This window comes from Spermophilus citellus (assembly GCF_964194105.1).
Source record: "Spermophilus citellus genome assembly, chromosome: 18".
In the NCBI taxonomy this organism is placed as follows: domain Eukaryota; kingdom Metazoa; phylum Chordata; class Mammalia; order Rodentia; family Sciuridae; genus Spermophilus; species Spermophilus citellus.
The window spans coordinates 66,695,248-66,715,598 of NC_138200.1; the positions used below are offsets into that span (position 1 = coordinate 66,695,248).

The 20,351-nt window shown below is 60.5% G+C and overlaps 1 protein-coding gene across 2 annotated transcripts; it reads left to right on the plus strand.

Moving 5' to 3' along the window:
- Window positions 1-212: 212 nt before the first annotated feature.
- Window positions 213-17,692, plus strand: IRF8 (interferon regulatory factor 8). Of its 2 annotated transcripts, none has more exons than XM_081275318.1 (9): window positions 213-274; window positions 2,911-3,085; window positions 7,792-7,975; window positions 9,882-9,970; window positions 11,176-11,281; window positions 12,271-12,318; window positions 14,298-14,675; window positions 15,275-15,390; window positions 15,780-17,692. In XM_081275318.1, the coding sequence occupies exons 2-9, from the start codon at window positions 2,912-2,914 to the stop codon at window positions 15,954-15,956; spliced, it is 1,272 nt and encodes a 423-aa protein (XP_081131444.1). In that variant the 5' UTR covers window positions 213-274; window position 2,911; the 3' UTR covers window positions 15,957-17,692. The 2 variants fall into 2 exon arrangements, with proteins under 2 accessions (XP_081131444.1, XP_081131445.1); XM_081275319.1 differs by lacking the exon at window positions 213-274 and adding an exon at window positions 359-592.
- Window positions 17,693-20,351: the final 2,659 nt, after the last annotated feature.

A 20,351-nucleotide genomic window follows, 5' to 3' on the forward strand; every position in this document is an offset into this window, starting at 1 on the left:
CTCGGCGCGGCCGCGGAAAGGGCCGGGACCCCGCGCGACGAGACCGAGCCCTCCGCGAAGTGATTTCTCGGAAAGCCGAGCGCTTCGAAGAAGGCGGGCCGGGCGGGCCGCGCGGATGGGGCGGCGCCACGCCCCTGCCGCCCGCCATTGGCCGCCGCGGGCGTCGTGCCGCGCACCGAGCCCGCCCCGCCCTTAAAGCCGCCGCGCGGCGCCCGGAGCCGCGGCAGGTCGAGCGCGGGAGCGTGGGAACGCGCGGCGCGGCGCGGCGCGGCAGGTAGGCGCCGTCCCTCGGCCGCCGGCGCGCGTGCTGCCCGGGACGCGGGCGCTGGCGCGGACCTCGCCCTCCCCGGGGTCGGCGCGCGGGGCCACCGGGGCAGGCGGCGGGGTCCCGTGCGGCCCTGCGGGCGGGCTGCGTTGAGTGCGGGCTCCGTCCGCGCGGTGCCCGCCGCCCGTGTCCGCCGCCCGCGTCCGCGTCGCACGGACGTTTCCGTGCGGACGAGCCCCAGGGCGCAGGACGGGCTTGGCAGGCGAGTTCTAAGTTGTCCCCAAACCTCCGAACCTCTGGCCCCTACCTTTTTTTTTTTAATCAAAGGTAAGAGCTAGTAAAATGGGTCCCACTTTTGTCGTTTGGGGCACGGCAGGTTCCTTCGTGACAAGGTCGGGAGTGATTGAGTGGTCACTTGAGAAAGCTTGGGGCCAGAGAGAGAAGTGGCCTGGTGCGGTTTCGTCTCCCGGACGAGGGTATTCGGCGGCCAGAGTCGCGCCTGGGGTCCCTAGAGGGGACCTGGTCCTGCCCCGGCGTCCAGCGGGTGGGCCTGGAAGCCTGGCCCAGCGCGCTGCGCAGGGATGCGGGTGGCTCCCCGTGGGACCTGCCGTGGGGAATTGTCACCTCGCCGCCGGGAGGGGGAAGTTATAATCATGTGACTGGCTCATTATTTTTCCTGCCTGGGTGTTTGGTGGAATTCACTTGCTAGTGTTCACGAAATCATTCCGGTGGCAATTGCAATAGCCTCCTAGGTCCTTAATGCCGCCAGAGTCTCAGGCGATTGCAGGGAAATCGCCTGATTTTCTAGAAGGGACTGTCCGCCTGCGGGGGGTGTCTAGCTTGACTGGCTTTTCTCCGCAGAGTGAGCAGAGCCGCTTTGGGGGCTGAGGCCAGTTCTGGCCGTCGGCTGGGCGCCTGTCTGCTGGGTGCTGGGGTGACTGCTTCCCTCTCAGCCTCTGTCTTTCCTCCTGAGTGAAGAGGGGGCTGGATTGGATGGTTTCTGAAGTATTTCCCAGCTTTCATAATCTGTGATTCACTTTTCCTCCCAATACCCCTTCTCTCTTGTTTTCTATAATCACCTAGACAGCTGTCCTCTAACACTTTTTTTTTTTTTGTTGGGGGGGTGGAGTGCATCCCTTAGAAATCCTGATGAAAAAGTGTTGACCCTCTTTCTAGAAAAAGGCCCATACCAACAGAATTTGCTTCCCGATTTCAGGCTACTCAGAGGGTGCAAGCGGAAATGTCTCCTTTAATTGACATATTCTCAGAGCCGGACTCCTCCCTTATGTCCTGACCCCCATGTTCCTCCACGCAGTCCATTCCTTCAGCTGGGAGGCCTCTTCCCTGCTCCCAGAATGAGCAGCCTACTTGGTTTTCAGGGTGTGTTTCATTTCTCTCCCTAGGTACCCTAGGTACTCCTTCTTATTTATCAGCACAGTGGCCTTAGGGTTCTGCCACTGTGCCTGGGGTCAGTCCCTCACTTTTCAGGTGAAGGGGTCTCATGGAGATGCAGGTGATTGGAGAAGAGCTTTCTAGGTCCGGTTTCCAAATCAGAGTCCAGTTTCTGATTCATATCTTCTCCCCACAAGTGGGTGGCTGGGGTTATTGGATGGAAAAGCTAAAATTGGCATTTGAGAGATCTCACCTCCCTCCCCCTGGGACCTGCCCCCTCTTCCTGCCCCAGAGCCACCTGCAGGGTGCTGGGGTTTCCAAAATGCATACTTCTTGCAAAGGTGGTTGGCCTTGGTTTTGCTTTATGGACCAGCACGGTTCTGGGTATGACCGTGTTCCTGGGGATGTTATGTCTTTTCACTGCTGATTGCTTCAAACTTGTTGCCCACAGAGGTCACATTTTAATCGGAAGAATAGAAATGCTGTTTTTGTTTTTGGGGGTGGGCGCCTGTCCAGCTGCCTAGGGGATTTCCAGCACCTTTCTGGTAAATGTTGCATGAGTTGCTACGGGCATGGTGTTCTCTTTCTTGTCCCGCTGGGGAAGCCATCTCATAACTCTGGCAGGAGTGTCTAAGGATGCCTCTGGTGTCCTGCAATTAGCTCCCCAGGTCACAGTGCCTTTAGGCAAGGCACCTGGGGAGGAAGGTAGCCCATCTGTTCTTGAGAGGCTCTCTGAGGGGGGCCCTGCCCCAGGGGCTTCATATGTGTCACTGCAGTGCCAAGAACCCCTACCCCCAGACTCCAGGGTAAGTGATGCTTTGGTCACTCAGGGGGAATCGGACCCCAGCTCTGTCTTATCTCAAACTCGGGTGACGCAAAGGACCCTGGAGGGCTGAGCCTGGAGGGTTTCCTCTTTTCCCGGCAGCAGGAGTGCTGGGCTGTCCTCTGGGGAACACTTGTCCCCTGGGCATCAGGCAGGGGCTGGGTCTTAGAGTGATGGGGGCTCATGGAGGGTGCTGCCCTGGGCAAGTGGACTTCCCAGCTGGGGGCTGAAGTGCTCCTGTTCCCTGTGGCGGCATTTGTCTGAGGTGCAGGTGGGCGCACATCTGGCAGCTGCCGCCTCGGGCTTTCAGTTTTCCTCTGGATTCCACTGGGGCCTGCATTGTCTTCTCCTGGCAGGGGGCACCTTTGTCCTGAACCTCTGACTATGAAGTGACATTAGATATAGGATGTTTTTTCTTTTTATTTCCAAGGATGTGTGACAGGAATGGTGGCCGGCGACTGCGACAGTGGCTGATCGAGCAAATCGACAGCAGCATGTATCCAGGACTGATCTGGGAAAATGACGAGAAGAACATGTTCCGGATCCCATGGAAGCATGCCGGCAAGCAGGACTATAACCAGGAGGTGGACGCCTCCATCTTCAAGGTAAAAACCCTGCCGGGGAGTGGGGAGCGTCTTCCCTGCCGCTGTGGAAATGTCCAGGGATGCCTTTCTGATTTGCTAAAAACCTAATCCAGTGCTTTAACAACAGACGTCTGGTGACTTTACATGGCACTTTTCCCATGAGGGGACGGGTGCTTTCTGTCCCTCTCTCCTCTCCCACCAAGATATTTTCCCCTGTGCTGCCACCAGGATGGCGTGGTGGACGGGGAGGTTTCAGTCTTGGTTCTTTCGAAGCCGGTCTTCTGCTTGGTGGAGATGCCATCCGTCCTGACTTGGGGCCGGGTGTGAGGGGTGTCCTGAACTCGCAGCAGATGTCTGGACGCAGTCTCTCCCTGGAGCATGAGCAGCCCCATGTCCTCTAGCACTGCTACCGGTAGCACGCCGGCCAGCGTCCGTGGAGAGCCCTTCTGCTCCGGCCTGGCCCACGTGTGAGGCTGCTGTCCTGTCCGCCCCCGTTCTGCAGCTTCACTGAGAGCGGCTTGGCAGTCTCCAGCTCCTGCGTGGTGGAGTCTTGGATCCCCCCACACCACTGGGAAGAGGAGCAGTTTCTTCCCGTTACACTTAGATTGAGACAGAGGAAGGAACCGGCAGGCCACCGAGGTCATCAGGGTTCCCTTAGGGTTGTCACAGTCACCTGTGGGCACCTCTAAGGCTCCTGGTATCCAGGTTCCACCCCGGGAGGTCTGGGGCCCCAGGCCAGGGTCAGTCCCGACTGCGGCCTTGTGCACAGTGTACCACAGGGGTCTGCTCCGAGCCCAGGTTGCAGGCCACTGCTGTTGGCCTCCTGATGGCATAGGAGGTGGGGGGAGCTGGGAGGGCTGAGTGGCGGAGGATGGAAGCAGACCCGAGACCAGGGGCATGTGGGGGGCAAGGCCTACAGGACCCATCGTATTGCTGGACTCTCAGCCAGAAGTGACTCTCTTCTGACACACATTAATAAAAATGACCAAGGCTCCCACTTGACCCAGAGTGGAGCGTGCCGAGGTCAGTGCTGGCCGAAGGTGCATTTCAGCCCCATAGGTGTGGCCTGGCTGTGTTTGCAGAGGTGGTGGGTGTCTTGGGGATGCCAGTTACTGACACTTCAGGGGAAGCGAGCCCCTGGGAACGTTTTCTACCTGCCCTCAGGAGTCTCCTGTTGCCCACGTGTCCCTCGATCCCTTCCGGTCTAGGACATGGTCAGAAAGTCTGGACACCCTGGGGTTTGCAGGGCCAGTCCTGCTTTCTTTCCCCTCCGCGTGGGGAGGTTTCTCTCCCTTTGATCTTAGGTGCTTTTTGCCTTTGGCATCATGGTGAAGTTCGCTTGGGAATGACTCTGCCCACTCTGAACAGGACCCGAGTGCCAGTGGGCTGGTTGGGAGTTCAGGGGCCTGGCAGCCACAGTCCCCAACGCACTTGACCTGACACTTTGTGGTGAGGGCTGCCCTGCTCCTTGCAGTACACTCGTGGCATTCCTGGCCCGTCCCTGCTAGGTGCCTGTTGCAGCCCCAACATCCTGAGGCCGCAGTCTCCCCCTGCTCACCAAGAACCCTGTTTTCGGCCCACCATGGTCAGGATCAATGTTTAACTGGAGGCCACTGCTGTTGGTCTCCCGATGGCATAGGAGGTCGGGGGGGAGGGCTGGGAAGGCTGAGTGGCAGAGGCCTGGAAGCAGACCTGAGACCAGGGGCATGTGGGGGGCAAGGCAGAGGCTTGCCGAGGGCAGAGGCTTGCAGAGTGGTGGAGTGAAGCGCAGCAGAGGCTGCAGAGCAGGGTGCCGGGGCTTGCTGACGGGATGCAGGCTTCTCCTCAGCCTGCTCCCTCTACCGCCTGTGCCCCACGAATGATGAATAAAGCCCAGATTTATACTTATGCAATGTTCTCCACGGCCGTTTCAACAGCGTTAAGAGTGTGCAAGATTCCCAGGGTTTCCGTTGGTTATGCAGTTGCTTGATGTGGCAATCTGAAATGAGTCTACAATCTCAGCAGGAATGAGGCAGGCTGGGACACGGTGCCCACCCGAGCTCGGAGGCTGTGGGCGGGGTCACCCAGAGCCCAGAGCCCCATCTGGTGCTTCGACGAGCTGGGCTTTGTGGAGGTGCTTGCTGTCCAGTGTCCCCTGGGAGCCAGTCTCCTACAGCAGTGACCACAGGGAGCTTACTGATGGGAGAGGTCAGCAGAGAGACCCGCTATTCAGAGCTGTCCTGGGTTTTTCTGTTCAGCAGAGAACCTGTTTCTCTCATTTTAAGAAAACCTTCCAAAAACTTAGGAGTTAAGGAAAAAAAATGTTTGTTTGCTTTCCTGGCTCCGTGAGAGGACTGTGAGAAGTCACGGAGGACTCACCTTGCCCGAGGGCAGCAGCTGACACTGGCTTCCTGTGCCCGCCTCAGGTGGGGCCTCAGGTGGGCCGTCAGACATGCAGCAGGTGCTGTGCCAACCCTGCGTACACCAGGATCCTCAAGTCAGTTTATTTTTGAAAGGTGCTTTCATTTTCATAACCATCTAGTCAGGTGAGGGCGTGGCCCACAGGGCTCCCGCGGAGCAGGTGACCAGGAGCAGGTGTTGTCACCGCCTCATCAATTATCACACACCATGCTGCAGGTGCTTCAGATTCTGGAGGCCTTCAAGGGAAATACAGGAGTTCGTTGCTAAGACCAGGAGACAGTAGTGGCAGAAGAGGAGGACTTCACACTGGTGACAGAGTCACAGCCGTGTACCATGGGGGCAGGCTGAGGGGCTCCTGGGCTTGGGCCTGGCCTTAGCCTTTTGCCTGGCCTTAGCTCTGGGAGGTCTTGAAAGTACCCAGCAAAGTTGGTATTTTAGAGCTGGCCAGAGGGGTCCCAAGAGGCCAGCTGCCTGTTGTGGGACAGGCCCAGGGCTGGCTGCAGCCCAGGACACTTCCTGACCGTGGGCTGACCATGGGCCTGTGTTGATGGATGGCATACCCTGGCCTTGGTCACAGGGCGAGCCCAGATGGGGACTGAGCAAGACACTGCCTGGGGGTGCTGTGCTCCAGTGCCTGCCGGTGGCTGCCCATCACCAGGGAGTCCACGTGTCTCATCCAAGGCCAGCTGGAATGTGGGTTGACTGGTGGTTCTCAGAGTGGGGGCCAGTCCCCAAAGGACATTTGGCCATGCCTGCCGACAGGGGAGGGGTGCTACTGTGTCCGGCAGTGCTCGGGCGGCCCCCAGAGCGTGACCAACGCCCGTGGTGCCAGGCAGGCACACCCTGATGTCAAGAGCAAAACTAGCCGTGCAGCTAGCACCTGGTCTGCCCTTCCATGTCTTGGAGCAACCACAGGAGTCAATGCGTGGTCAGCAGTGCAGAGGGAAGGCGGGAGCCGAGGCTGCTGACTTTTGCAACGATTTCGAAGGGGAGTGTGTGTCTGCCAGAGAGGAAGCAGCCACTTGTGCTCACTTGCAGGAATGTTCTTCTAGTTTCTTTTGGCATTAACAGAGTCGAGCATTGACCTTGGATTGTAAACCCTCTTCTCTTTCGAGAGGGCTGGGCTCTTTTGAAGGAGCTGTGACTCAAGGGCTCCCTGGGACTCTGGAAGTGTGCCCCCCACCTGGGTGGTGGCTGAGGATGCAGAGCCCAGACCTAACTGGCACCTGCTGCAGGTGACTCTTGAGTGGCAGGGCCGAGGAACCTGCATTTCCCAGACATCCAGGGAGAGCCCTGTGTCCGAGTCAGTGGACCGGTCACCCAGTCTTGGACTGGGGTACCCTGGGGAGGTGACTTTCCTCTTGGAATCGCATTTTCCCAAGTGGGAGGGACGGCTTCTCCCATGTTTCTTATTTAAGGTCAGAGCACACCGACTTTGTTAGAGCCCGAGGTCACTTCACTGCAGTGGCTCCCTCTGACCAGTGGCCTGTCTTCTCACTCGGAATGGGGACCTATGCTCATTCACAAGCTGTGTTTGCGTTTTTGCCGAGCTGGGGATTGCACCCCGGGAAGGCTCCACCACTGCGCTGCAGCCTGGCCCTTTTCCTTTATAACTCTGGGACAGGGCTTCGGCCTCCTGTGTCACTGGGGTCACAGCCTGCGCCACTGCGCTGGGCGTGTCTTATTTTTTAAATGCCGCTCCACTCTGTGCTTTGACTTGCAGTATCCAGCTTTGAGTTTCTGATCCTGGTTTAGATCCTGAGTTTGGAGAGGTCAGAAAACAGGAATAAGAAAGAGAGAGAAAAGGCAACCAGTCGACAGGAGGAAAACATTTCATTGCGTTTCAACAGTGGGGGGTGGCGCAGAATCATGTAAAAATGCAAAACAAAGTTTCTATTAAAAGGAACAGGGCAGTGGTGGCCACATTTAGACTTTGCAAATGTTCCCTTTTCTGCTAAGTTTTAGATAGGGGTTCATTTGAAAATACAAAAAAAGTCTTTGTTTTTAACATTCTCATGAAACCATGTGCAACTTCCTCTTTGAGCCACTGGCCAGGCCCTTTAGTCCAGGGAAGGGACTTTGCCAAAGGCTTGTCCCGGGTGTGCGTGATGAGCCTGCACCCGGGTTCGAGTTCTGGCTCAGCCTGGTGATCCAGGGGATCCACATCCGGGCGAGTGAGCGAGGGGCTGCTGTCATCTCTGGGTGCTGACGTTGGATGAGCACTGATCCAGCAAGAAGTCCTTGGGGGTGTTCCGGCCCCGGCGTGGTGAGGGAGGTCGCGGTTGGTGGACCCCCTGTGTTCAACGTGTCTCTGTTTCTTCCTTCAGGCCTGGGCGGTTTTTAAAGGGAAGTTTAAGGAAGGGGACAAAGCTGAACCAGCCACTTGGAAGACAAGGTTACGCTGTGCTTTGAACAAGAGCCCAGATTTTGAGGAAGTGACAGACCGCTCCCAGCTGGACATTTCTGAGCCATACAAAGTCTACCGAATTGTCCCAGAGGAAGAGCAAAAATGTAACTATCAGCTGTGGGTCCCAAGCCTCCGGGCCCTGCCTACCTGGCGCCCCTCCCCCCTCTGCCGCAAGGCCTGGGGCTTGGGCTGGGCGCATGGTTTTAGTTAAATGAAGTAGTTCTCTCCTTTGTACAAGTAGATGCTGAACTCCCTGATGACGTCATGCGTCCTTGCTGTCAAGTGGCAGCTTCCAGCGAGGATCCTTGGGGTGGGGTGGCAGAGGAGATGGGCTTGTGGCCTCGACCATGGCCCGGGAGCCCTGGCGGAACCTGGCCCTGCAGTGGTCCCTGTGGGGGGCTCCTTTTATTTTGTAGCAACTTGAGGAAGGGAAAGGGGCAGATCTGGTGGACAGGAAGGGATGGGCCGCTCCCCTGCCGCTCCCCAGCGGCTCCCCAGCCGCTCCCCCGCCTGCAGAGCCTCCGCAGTGGCGCTGTGCCCTGTGGGTCCATCCAGTCACCGTCACTGGTCGAAAGCCTTCTTTTACCACATCGATTTTTCTTGGCCACTCCAGGTAGCACTCTAGTCGCGATGTCCTTCAAAGTTTTTTGGCAGCCCAGTAATGCCTGGGGCCCTGGAAAGCATCAGTTTTATCCCACTGTGGGATGATTTTAAGAAAGAGTTGAAATCTGACTTGATAGAAACTCTGTCTTAACTCCTTAAGGAGGGAGGGCGCTGCGTTGGGACGTCACTGGAGCTGGAGCTGCGGTTTGTTCTGGGTGCTGGCTCAGAGGCGGCTGGGTAGCCGAGCCTGGGTGGAGGCCCGAGAGTCGGACTCTGCGGCCTGGGTCAGCTTTCCTTCAGGTCCTCTGTGCCTAATCTCCTGCAGCTGAGCACCAGTCTCCTGAGCCCAGCTCTGATCCCTGAGGGTGGCAGGTCCCATGCCGTGGCCTCCCTGGAGCATCTGAGGACCCCCCAAGGCTAGCTGGGGCTGGGGACTGGAAGGGCCACCTGGTCTTGGTTCTGCCTTATTTCCCTGCTTTGGATAATTTTTCATCACTGTAGAATCTCATGGGATTCGAAGCAAGAGGGAAGTTTCTCTTGCCTCTCCCCAGGCCACGCATGAGCAGGCAGGTGCCTGGCCTGTTCACAGCACGGGGTCGGGTGGCGGGTGGGTTGCTTGCAAGTGTGGATGTTGGAGGAGAACTGGGGACAGAGTCCCAACCCTCACGACCCATCCCTTCCTGTCCACCAGATCTGCCCCTTTCCCTTCCTCAAGTTGCTAGAAAATAAAAGGAGCCCCCCCACAGGGACCACTGTGCCGCAGGGATGTACAGGCTGCACTGGGCCCCCCGCCCCTCCCACCAGCAGCTCCTAAGTGAGTCCTCGAGTCTGTTGAGTCGGGAGGAAACGGCGGTGGGAGTGCGGCCGGCCGGCAGTGTTGGCTGTGGTTGTCCCTCACCTGTGGACTCAAGAGGTGATTCTGACTGGGGAGGGGGCCTGAGATGGAGGCCCCGAGGCTGGTCTCTGGCACTCGCTGGAAATGCTGGGCACTGCAGGCTCTCGAGGAGTGAGGCTGGTCCAGCGGTGCTGCTGGGTCTTGGGGTGGGCGTGTGCGGTGGAAAGGCCTGAGGAGATTTCCTGCCATCTGCACGTTTTTCCAGGAAATTGAGGCTTTCCCCATGCCCCAGCTGGTCAGTGAAGCCCGCGGCCGGGAGGTCTGGCCCTGATGTAGTGTGTCTGGGGCTCATTTTGGATCTAGCAGTAGAAGGAGGAGGGCAAAGGGCCCTGTCCATCCGTGGCCCCCAGCCAGCTTCTCCCTGTGGACATGCTGAGCCTGCACCTTTCCCAGACCTTGAAGCCAGCGGGGACCGTGGGTCTGACTTCCTTAGGCTCCACTGGAAAAGTGACGGTGAGAGGCTGGCACTGCCGCCTGGCACTTCACGGGGTCTGGTGTCCCATGTCCCGCAGGCAAGCTGGGCGTGGCAGCTCCCGGCTGTGTGAACGACGCTGTGGACCTGGAGTGTGGCCGCTTGGAGATGGAGGAGGTGATCAAGGAGGTAGGTGGAGGCCCCGGGCGCAGGAGCGGCCTGCAGCCTGGCAGGCAGGGGAACGCGTCCATCTCCCCCGTTGGCCAGGGGCTCGGGCTGGTCCCCAGCAGCAGCTCCACCCGTGGAGGCGAAGCAGGCTCACTGGCCCTGCTGCAGTGGCCTTCTTGCACTGGCCAGCCCCTCGCGTCCTGTCCCCTCGCTCCTGAGCTGGGCCCGGGCTGCCTACTCTGTGAGGGTGGAGTTTTCTGGGGCCCTGACCTGTCCGTGTTTGGACCGTCCTAACAGCTGTCTGTTCTCGTCGCCCTCTTGGGCAGCCTGCGGGGACAGTAGGCAGGCCTTCCTGCGGGAGTGGGCTGCTGTGCCAGCCGCTCTGTTCCGCTCTCGGACAGCTGAGGTCTCAACCTGCGTGTTTCACTCCTTAATGTCCTGGAGAGGCAGCAGCCGAGCCCGTTAGGATCGTAGCAAGCCCGTGGGGAAGAGCTCGGGTCTCCTGAGGGCGGCTGGCTGTGTGCGCTGTCCGGGCCCCTCTCTCCCACCTTTGGCCTCTTGGCTGTCTGTGGCTGTGACGAGGTGGACCTGGGATAATAATTAGTCCACGCGCCCTGCCACAGTGGTGTGGGTGTGGGAGGAGTCCTTATGCCAGCAGGCGCAGTGTCCCCAGGGGATGAAATGACAGTGTGTGACGGCCTGGGGCTGCCAGCTCCTCTGTGGGTGGTAGCCGTCACCGTTACCTTTCTGGGTGGTCTGTGGCAGTGGACTGAGGGACTTCTCAGCTGTGTCCTTCAGCACTGTCCTGTTTCAGTGCAGGCTTCTCTGCAGCTCGTCTGAGGGAGGGAGGTGGCAGGTTGCCGTGCCAGAGTCCTAACGAATGCGGGTTCCGTGGTGACCCGTGATGGACTCCCCAGGGCCTTCAGGAGATCCATGGAACGGGGTTCTTGGCAGGATTGCTCAGGGTCACCATTCCTTGGTGTGCATCTGGGGTGTCACAGTCACCTGCCCAGGGAGGCTGGGACTTGGCCCCTGGTTTAGCTGCCAGCTTGGTGGGTGGGTCACAGGCCAGGTCTTTCCAGCTGCAAAGTAAGGTTAACTTTTAGCTCACGAGGTGAAGGTGACAGCGTGGCTTTTGTGGTGCTTGAGCTGTTCATTTCAGAGCAGTACAGCCCCATGCTGGAGGCTCAGTGAGTGAGCCGCTGTCCCCTCTCACCTGACCGCAGCCTCCCGTGGACGATTACCTGGGGATGATCAAGCGGAGCCCCTCCCCGCCGGAGGCCTGCCGGAGCCAGCTCCTCCCGGACTGGTGGATGCAGCAGCCCAGCACAGGTGAGGACAGAGCGGGCACTGCTGGCCACCCGAGTGCCCGTGTTCTTGTGGTCAGCCTCACACCAGCTGGGCAAGGAGCTGGGCGCTTGGTACTGCTGTGACCCGTCATGGTGGCTGAGCTGAGAGGTGGAGAGCATTGCTTGGCTCCAGCCACCAGGGCAGAGCCCAGCCGTGCCCTAGCCTCCCAGTCTTCCCATTCCATGTCCCATGTCCATGGCTGCTGTCCTCCACGCTTCCAGGAGGCAGCAGGAGGGGGTCTGGGAATGTCCTGACGCTGGAGGGAGGACCAGGCTCTCGGCCCACCGGGCCCCTCCTGGGCTCTCCTGGCTGTGCTGCTCCGGGGGACAGAAAGGGTCCCTGCAGAACTGAAGACAGCCAGGACGGCAGGGGAGGGCCACTCGGGGAGCCCCCAGTGGGAGCCCCCCAGTGGGAGCCCCCCAGTGGGAGCCTGGATGTACAATGAGATGGACACGGCAGGACCTGCCCTGGGCTCCTGGGGGTCAGGAGGCCTCCCGCTCTCGCTGGCTCTGGCGACATGCGGAAGTGCCGGGTGCTGCTCGGCTGCCTGGGCTCTGGCCTTTCTCCCCGAGCACCTGGCCTTCCTCCTCCCTCTTCCCTGCCGTGACCAGCAGTAGACCAGAAGGGGGTGGTGGCCTGGCAGGCCTGGAGGTCCTCAGGCTGTGGCTGGCAGTGTTGCCTGGGGCTGGGAAAGACCCCTGTGTGGCAGGGACGCCTTTGAGAGGTGCTGGGGGGTGGCATGCAGTCCAGTGACTTGCCGGGCCCAGCCCCCCAGGTGGGAAGGCAACATGGCCCTGCAGGGCACTGATGGGGCAGAGGAAGTCCCCGCGTTCTGGCTTGGCCGAGGTCTGGTTCTGCACTTTGGAGGCAAGGACTCCTGCTCTGGAGGGGAACCACGTGCCGCAGGAGCCTGGGCAGGGCCCCTGGGCTGCTGCACGTGGCCTCCCGCCTGATGCCCCTGTGTCCTGCAGGCTTGCCGCTGGTGCCCGGGTACGCCGCCTATGAAGCACACCACTCAGGTAGGGGGTGTTCTGGGGGCGGGGCATGGGCACTGCTGGGACACAGGCTTTGTGATCCTGGGGGCTGGGGCTGGTCTGTGAGACGGGCCTGGGACCCTTTGTTTCTGGGACTCTGGTGGAGACTGCCTGGTGGTGGTGCCGCCGCTGCCGCCTTTTCCTTTCCCCACACTCATGTTCAGAGCGAGAGGAGAAACGGTTACGGTGGTGACCACGGTGACCACAGTGACCCTGGTGGCGTGTTCACTGACCACTGCCAGGCAGTGGGGTCAGCCTGAGGCTCCGGTCTCCTGCCTTCCTTCTCCCACCGCCTCTGGGTGGGTGCAGTTATTTCCCATCTCCCAGGCTCAGGGCCCGGGCTGCGTGCGGCCCCCAGGTAGATCAGGGGTGTGCCCGGCTGTCCCGTCCCTGGTGGCCCCCTCTCTGTCCGGTACCTGGAGGACTCTGGCTGCGCTGCTGCCAGCGGCCCTGGGAACTGAGACTCACAGACTGCACCTCCTGGGCAGCAGAGGACAGCTCTGGGGGAAGCCAATGCCTGGCCTTCAGGGGGCCCAGAGTACCAGGCTGGGGACTGAAGAGGAGTGTGCCCAGGCCTTCCTGGTGGCAGAGGCAGGGGCTCAGCTGGAATTGCCAGGAAGTGGCACCGCTGGGCGTCGAGCTTGTGCCTGTGCTGCCCGTGGGCACGGGGGCTTGTGGCCTGGCTTCACAGAGGGACGCTGGCCTCAGGCTCACGCAGTGTCTGGCTGGCCTGGCTCGAGGCCTCCTACGCTGGGCAGTGCCGTGCTCACGAGAGGTTCCAGCTCACCAGGCTGAGCTGTGTCCTGCCTGGCGCTGGGCCGTGGTCTGGGTGGCTACTGACCGGTGCCTCTGGACAGCAGGGTCAGAGCTGTAGCCTCTGAATGAGGGGCGAGGCTGCTGGCTCCCAGCAGGGGGACACACACGGCTGGCCGCGCGCAAAGGGACTCCTCACGCTCCAGCCGCTGGGTTCACACAGCCCTCTCTGCAGCTCAGCTGAGGGGTGCCCGGTTCCCACCTTGTAGGACTGGGAAGGACATTGGTGAGGGAGAGACTGGCCGAGGGGAGCCCAGGCCTTGGGGGTGCTTGGTGGTGGGCGGTGCCCTAGCTGTCCCCCCTGGCCTCCGCAGCAAGAGCAGCTCCTCCGTGGGTCCCTGTGGGCCTCCTGTTCGACAGAGCCGTACCGCCTGGGTGCCTTGGGGCACGCTGCTGATCCTAGTGCAGCTGCCCATTCACACAGCTGAGGCCCTGACCCCGAGATGAGGCCCCGGAGATGACAGGGCAAAGTGCCACCATGGTGACAGTCGCTTTGGTACTTTCATTTGGAGCAATGTTCAGAAATTGTTCCAGGGGGAAGGGGGTGGAGCGTGCTGAGCTGTCAGGTGGCAAAGGCGACGGACGCCTGGCCACGGGGAGGCTGGAGGGGTCCAGGGGCTGGTACTGCCACTACCTGCTGGCGAGCCCATCTGGGCCTCGGTTCTCCAACATCAGGTAGATGAGTGGGGCCAGAGCAGCTCCGCGCCTCAGGCTGCGGATTCCAGAGCCCCGCCGAAGTCGGCCACCTCAGGTTCCAGGTCCTCCTGAGGACAGGCCTGGTGAGGGGTTCTGTGGGGGCTCTCAGTCTGAGTCCAGAGATCCCCCGGGGGCTGTGACCTGTGGGACACAGGTGACGTCCCTGAGTCCTGACTTCATGTCTGCCTCAGGCCTGGGCAGCAGCTCCAGAGACAGCACTGCCCCCGGGAGCTGACGGTGCCGGCAGGCCCCGCACCAGGCACCATACCATGCCCCGCCCCACGCCCGCCCCATGCCCCGCTCTGGCCTCGCTGGGGGGTCTTGCTGTGGCAGTTTTTGCTCCTCGGTGTCCCACGCATTCGCTTATGCTCATGAAAGTGTCACTTGTGGAGGGGTGTGGGACCTTCCCAGGTCGGAGGTCTCGCACACCAGCCCTGATGGCCCCGTCCTCACAGCCTTCTCCCAGATGGTGATCAGCTTCTACTATGGCGGCAAGCTGGTGGGCCAGACCACCACCACCTGCCCCGAGGGCTGCCGCCTGGCCCTGAGCCAGGCGAGCCCCAAGGCCTTCGGCCCTGAGGGCCTGCAGCTGGTGTGCTTCCCGCCAGCCGACACCATCCCCAGCGAGCGGCAGAGGCAGGTGACGCGCAAGCTGTTCGGGCACCTGGAGCGAGGCGTGCTGCTGCACAGCAGCCGGCAGGGCGTGTTCGCCAGGCGGCTGTGCCAGGGCCGCGTGTTCTGCAGCGGCAACGCCGTGGTGAGCAAGGGCCGGCCCAACAAGCTGGAGCGCGAGGCCGTGGTCCAGGTCTTCGACACCAGCCAGTTCTTCCGAGGTCTGTGCCCAGTCCCTCTGCCACCCCACCTGGGGGACCTGCCTCCTTCCCATGGCCCACTGCAGTGGGGAGGGTCCCCGGGCAGGTGGTGCACCATCTGTGTGCCCTCCCCTGAGCATCTGGGACCTGTCTGGGCCCCAGCATCCCCGGGGCAGAGCAGGGGTGGGTCAGCACCTCCCTCTGGGACACTCCATTTTGCGGTTGCCCACAGACCATCCCCCGGCCCAGTGCCTGTGTCCTGGCGAGGTCCCTGGGGAGGCGTGTGCATGTTTAGAGATGTGCTAAGCACTTGGGTGACACCTGTGCCTTCAGGGCCTTTGGGCTGACTGAGGGCCACCAGGCGGACCACATCGCCCCTGGGTGTCCTCAGGTGGAGGTTGTCCACTTAGGCCCCACAGGGCTAGGGCGGAACGGGAACCCTCCCGGTGTCTAGAGAGGGAGGGCGCAGTGTGCAGTGAGCTCTCTCTGCACTGGCATTGGAGCTCAGGTGTTGGAGATCGTCAGCACGGGGAGTGGCCAGACTCTGGGTCCCTCTTTGGGGTGGGGGGAGGCAGGCAGGAGGAGCGTATGGCCCGCCTCACCAGCCCCTCCCCCCTCAGAGCTGCAGCAGTTCTACAGCAGCCAGAGCCGCCTCCCGGAGAGCAGGGTGGTGCTGTGCTTCGGGGAGGAGTTTCCAGACGTGGCTCCCCTGCGCTCCAAGCTCATTCTTGTGCAGGTGAGAGGGTACCCCTGGCCTGGTGCCCAGGCCTCGAGTGTCTTGCCACCTCCGAGCCTCTTCTCAGGTCTGGGAGTGTATGTTTCTTTCTGTCCTATTTGGTTGGTTTTGTAAAAACCAAAGCCTATTCAGAAAGTTTGCACCTGTTGGTTTCCTGGTGGTCCCAGTGGCGGGTCAGGACTTTGTAGGTCTCATCCGGCCTGGTCAAAGGGGCGGAGCTGAGTGGAGTGCTGGGCACTGGCTCGGGCCAGTGTGGGCAGCGTGCACCAGGCTGCTGAGCGCCACCTGCTCGGTCCATGCCTGTGGGGCGCAGGTGGGGTTCTGCAGTGATGGGTTCGGACTGGGGTAGGTGCAGGCCCCGCTCTTCCCACCTGTCTCTGACCCTCTAGATCGAGCAGCTGTACGTGCGGCAGCTGATGGAGGAGGTGGGGAAGAGCTGCGGTGTGGGCTCCCTGCTGCAGGCCCCCGAGGAGCCCCCGCCCGACCAGGCCTTCCGGATGTTTCCCGATGTCTGTGCCTCACACCAGAGACCCTTTTTCCGAGAAAACCAGCAGATCACCGTCTAAGCAGCGTCCTCCTGGGCCCCCACATGCTTGCGCTGGTGCCTCTGGGGACTGTGACAAGGGCTGTGGGCCCTCGGGTGCCGTCGGCGTCCCGGACCTGTGTGGGTGCCTCCGAGGTGTGCACGTTGGGCCAGAGTTGGGCCAAGGCGCATGTGACAGGAACCCAGGAAGGTCTGGCTGCTGTAACGTGGCCTTTGATTAAAAAATGTAATTTTCTGCATTTTTCTTTAATACTCAGTAATTGCTACGATTCTTTTGCGTTTTGGGTTAATGGATGTCTGCAAAGACTCGCCAGCCCTGTGCACGCTCTGCTCTGCGTGACAAGCCTGAGCTGAGGGTCAGCTGGCGAGGAGGAGGCTCTTTCTGTCCCGTTAGGATGCAGAGTTGTGACTTCAGATGCCTGATTCCACGCACAGTGGCATTTTACTTCTGAGCTCTTTAATAAGATTTCACGATATTTAGAGCCAGCTTCTCTCTGGGGAGGGGGCCGCTGTGGCCCGTGAGAGGGGGTGGGGTGCACCTGGGAGTGCAGGTGCGCAGGTGGGCCTGTTTCAAATGTGTCCTTTGGGGATTTATTGCCAGGAAGCTGACAACTAGATTTATTTTTTGTCTCTGTAATTAAATCATCCCATGTCTTTTGTTCTTTCTAAATGGTCTTGAGCTTTAAAAAAAATTGAAATCTGACAATGAAAAGATGTCTGATTTCACATGTGAGCGGCTCTTAAGTCTTTTTCTTTGCAGCGGGCAGCTGTAAGCCATGGTTTAAAGGCCACATGGGGATAGGGTCAGAGCTGGACTGGCAGGGTTGGCTCCCCACCCTGCTGCCCACTGCCCCAGGCCCCAGGTGGCCCCAGTCTGCACCCCAGCGCCCCTCTCCAGCAGAACTGTGTGGCAGTGGCCAACAGATGACCTTGTGCTGGCGCTAGGAGAATGGACCCTACTTACTAGCAAATAGGATGCATTTCCTATGCCAAGTTGGTCCGAAGCGAGAGGCCGCTCAGAAGCCGCAGGAGCCTCAGTGCTGGCTTAGAGGCCGGGGCTCGGCCTGGTCATCTTTTGAGATCTGATATCTTTCCAAACCACTTTGAAATTGCTTTTGAAATCTGCTTGATAAAAAGTACTTGAATGTGTTTCCTAAAATTTTGCTGTTTTGTTAAATCGGGGTTCCTCTTGTCCATCTGTCCCCCTGTATTACACCTGCGCTGGCCAAGGTGAGTCCAGGAGATTGGGGACCCCGCCCGGGCCTGCGTCCTGCTGGAGTGAGCCAGCACAGGCAGGGGCTGACTGCATGCTGACCTCGTCCCTCTCCTGACACCCCACCTGGCTCCCCAGCAGGTGTGCCCAGGACCTCAGAGATGGCCTGACCTGTCGGTCCTTGGGAGCTGGGTGCAGCCCACCTGGAGGCCTCTGGCATCTGAGGGGCCAGGAGTACCAGGTGCTTCTCATTGCCACAGGTGCAGAGGGGATGCAGGGGTAAGACCCAGCGGCCACAGGGCCTTTGGTGGCATGTGAATACACATGGGGACATTGGAAAGTGCCCGTGGTGGTGGCTTTTTCATTTGGGCAACACAGGGAGCATTGTAGTCTTAAGGCCATTGGACCCGTTTGCTTAGGTGTTGTAAGGTCACCAGGGACTCTGACCTGCAGCTCAGGGACTGGGAGCCCCTTCCTGAACGTGCTGAGTGAATATTTATTTTTGTATCCATTGAAAAAGTGTATGGATCTTACTATTCAAATAAAGGCTCTTCTAGAAAGCTGATGTGTCCTTCCCTTTTGTTATCGAATATTTTATGGTTTTCACCAGGTTTCTAGGCTCTTTAAAGGGGGAATCTTAAAACAATACTAGGCCTTGATTTGAAGGAAATGATTTGCCAGAGGGCTCTCCTCGTTGGGTTGGCCACTGTGGGTCACTGCTGGGCCCTGGGGTACAGTGGGACATGAAGGACCCAGGCTGGCCACCATGGAGATGGATTCTGGTCATTCCCATCGAGCAACCTGGCATCAAACTCACCCCTGGAGATGGGCCCAGGTGCCGGCCGGCCCTGGTGGGGTGTCCCGCTGCAGGGGACATGGATTCTCTCTGCTCTTGTATGGGTCCCATCAGACTGGGCCTATCGTCCTCAGCTTACAGATGAGGAAACTGAGGCCCAGGTCTTGGCTGGCCCTGACCGCTTGTGTCCTGGAGGACAGCCCAGTGGGGGAGGCTCCATGGCAAGACCTTGCTGCCACCCCTGAGCTGAGGGGTCACTAACACCCAGGGGGACGGCAGCTGGCCACCACCAGCCTTCTTGGGCATCTTTTCAGTGAGTCACGTCCTTTCCTGCACACGGACCCAGGAGTTTGGTCGCAGCAAACTGTCCTGTGGGTTCAGGGCTGGGGGTGGGGGGAGGCTGAGCAAGCTGCCTGTCGTGGGTTCAGGGCCCAGGGGGGACGGCTGGTGTGGTCCTCGCTCCCCAGGGGCCATGCCTCGATTCCACACAGCGGTCTTGGAGGGAGGGGCTGGGCATGCTCTTCTTTGTAGGATGCTTTGGCAAGAACTGGGGTGCTGGGGAATGGTATTGGGGTCCCGGCTGTGGACCCTCTGCTGGGCCCCAGGGGAGCACACAGGTCGCCAGCCTGTGTGGCTGCTCCTTGGTTCCCCCTGCACGGGCCACCTGGGTGCAGAACTTCTGTTTCCCCTTGCAATGCCCAGGTGGCTGAAGGCGACAGACCTGGGATGACCATCCACAGGACCAGCAGGCCCTGGGAATCCTGGCAAGACCTTGGGCTGGGGTTGGCAGGAGCCTGCTGCTCCCACAGGAAACTCCTCTGTGTGGAGAGGCAGCGCAGGCAGCCAGCCAGACTCTGCAGAAGAGAGAGTTTTGCCATCCAGTTGCTCAGACGTGTTTAGAAGTTCATCCTAAAGCACGATCCATACTCCATGGCTGGAGTTGTAACAGCTCAGTGGGCTAAGAGGCGAGGCCAGGTCTCAGCAGGCTGAGGGGCGAGGCCAGGTCTCAGTGGGCTGAGGGGCGAGGCCAGGTCTCAGCGGGCTGAGGGGCGAGGCCAGGTCTCCTGCTTTTGCTAAAAGCAGGAGATCCACATGTCGCAGCCTGTGGGGTGCAGGTGAGCTCGGCGTTCCTCTTGGATGGTGCACTGTCAGGTGGCCCGGTGCTTGAGGTCACTCTCCAGTGCGCCTGGTCTGCTGCTGTGCTGTGCCTGGGGGTGCAGGGACAGTGTGGCCCCGGGCCAGCTTCTCCAGTCCAACCTGGGCATCTCGGGAGTCTGGGACAACGTGAGCATCATCTTTCCTGTTCCCTCGGGGCTGCCTTTCAGTGTGGACAGGTCTGCCAGGGGTGGGGATGGCTCCAGTCACCTCTTCTTGTGTGACAAACTGCCCACAAGCATACGTCCTAAGAACCCAACCTGGATTTTGCAGGTCAGAGCTGGGAGACGCCTTGCTCTGCTCAGCTCGGCTCTGCTGGGGTTTGGCGGGGAGGACCCAGCAGCAGAGGGCCTTGTGGGTCCTAGGAGTGGAGGGGCCCGTGGCTGGGACAGAGCCGGGCTTCCTTGCAGGTGGTGCCTGGGCCATCTGTCCGTCCAGGGTCCAGGGGGCCTCTCCTCTGCAGCTCCTCCGCTGGCCTTAGGTTTCTCGAACTAAAGCTCCCTGGCCTCCAGGGTCCTTTCCAAGCCTGCACCGGTCCTCGCTCCAGGTCTCCTCTGCACCCTTGGGTGTGCCGGGGGCTTTTGCCTCTGCAGAGGCAGCCTCTTCCTCAGAGGGCTGGGGGCCAGAGCCGGGCGGAGCCTCTGCCTCGGGTCACTGGGCAGCCTTGGCGGAGCCCTGCAGGGGGTTGTCAGTTCCCTTTCCTCCCTCAGCCCATCATTCCCGGGGCACAGCTGGCCGTGTGTCCCCGTCCCCAGTGCCCTAGTTCCCCAGGTTCTGGGTGAGAGTGGGCTGAGGGTGTGGCATGCCTGGGCCAGTGTCCTGCTCCACCCACTTGGCAGTGAAGAGCCTGGGCCCTTGCACCTCGGTTCCCCCGAAGGCGTGTCGTGAGGACAAGGTGGTGCCCCGGCAGTTAGGATGGTGCTTGGCGACAGCAGGTCACCAGTGGGGCTGTTCTCGTTTGAGTCCCCAGGAAGCAGAGTCAGAGGGACCCCAGAGCCCCAGTGCGGACAGTCAGGGTGGGAGGTGCCCTCAGGAGACTATGGGAGGGGATGGGCTGTGTGGCTGCTGAAGAGGACCCTGCTGGGGGCCCTGGGGAGTGAGGTGCCAGCCCAGGGGCCATGGGCCGAGATAGCCACTTGCCTCCTCCATCCAGGGCCGCGGTGGGCCAGGCAGCCCTCGGTGTGGGGGCAGGGACTGGCCAGCACCCCCCGGGGTGGGAAGGGGTGGGCGGCCCCTGCTGCATAGTGTGGGCC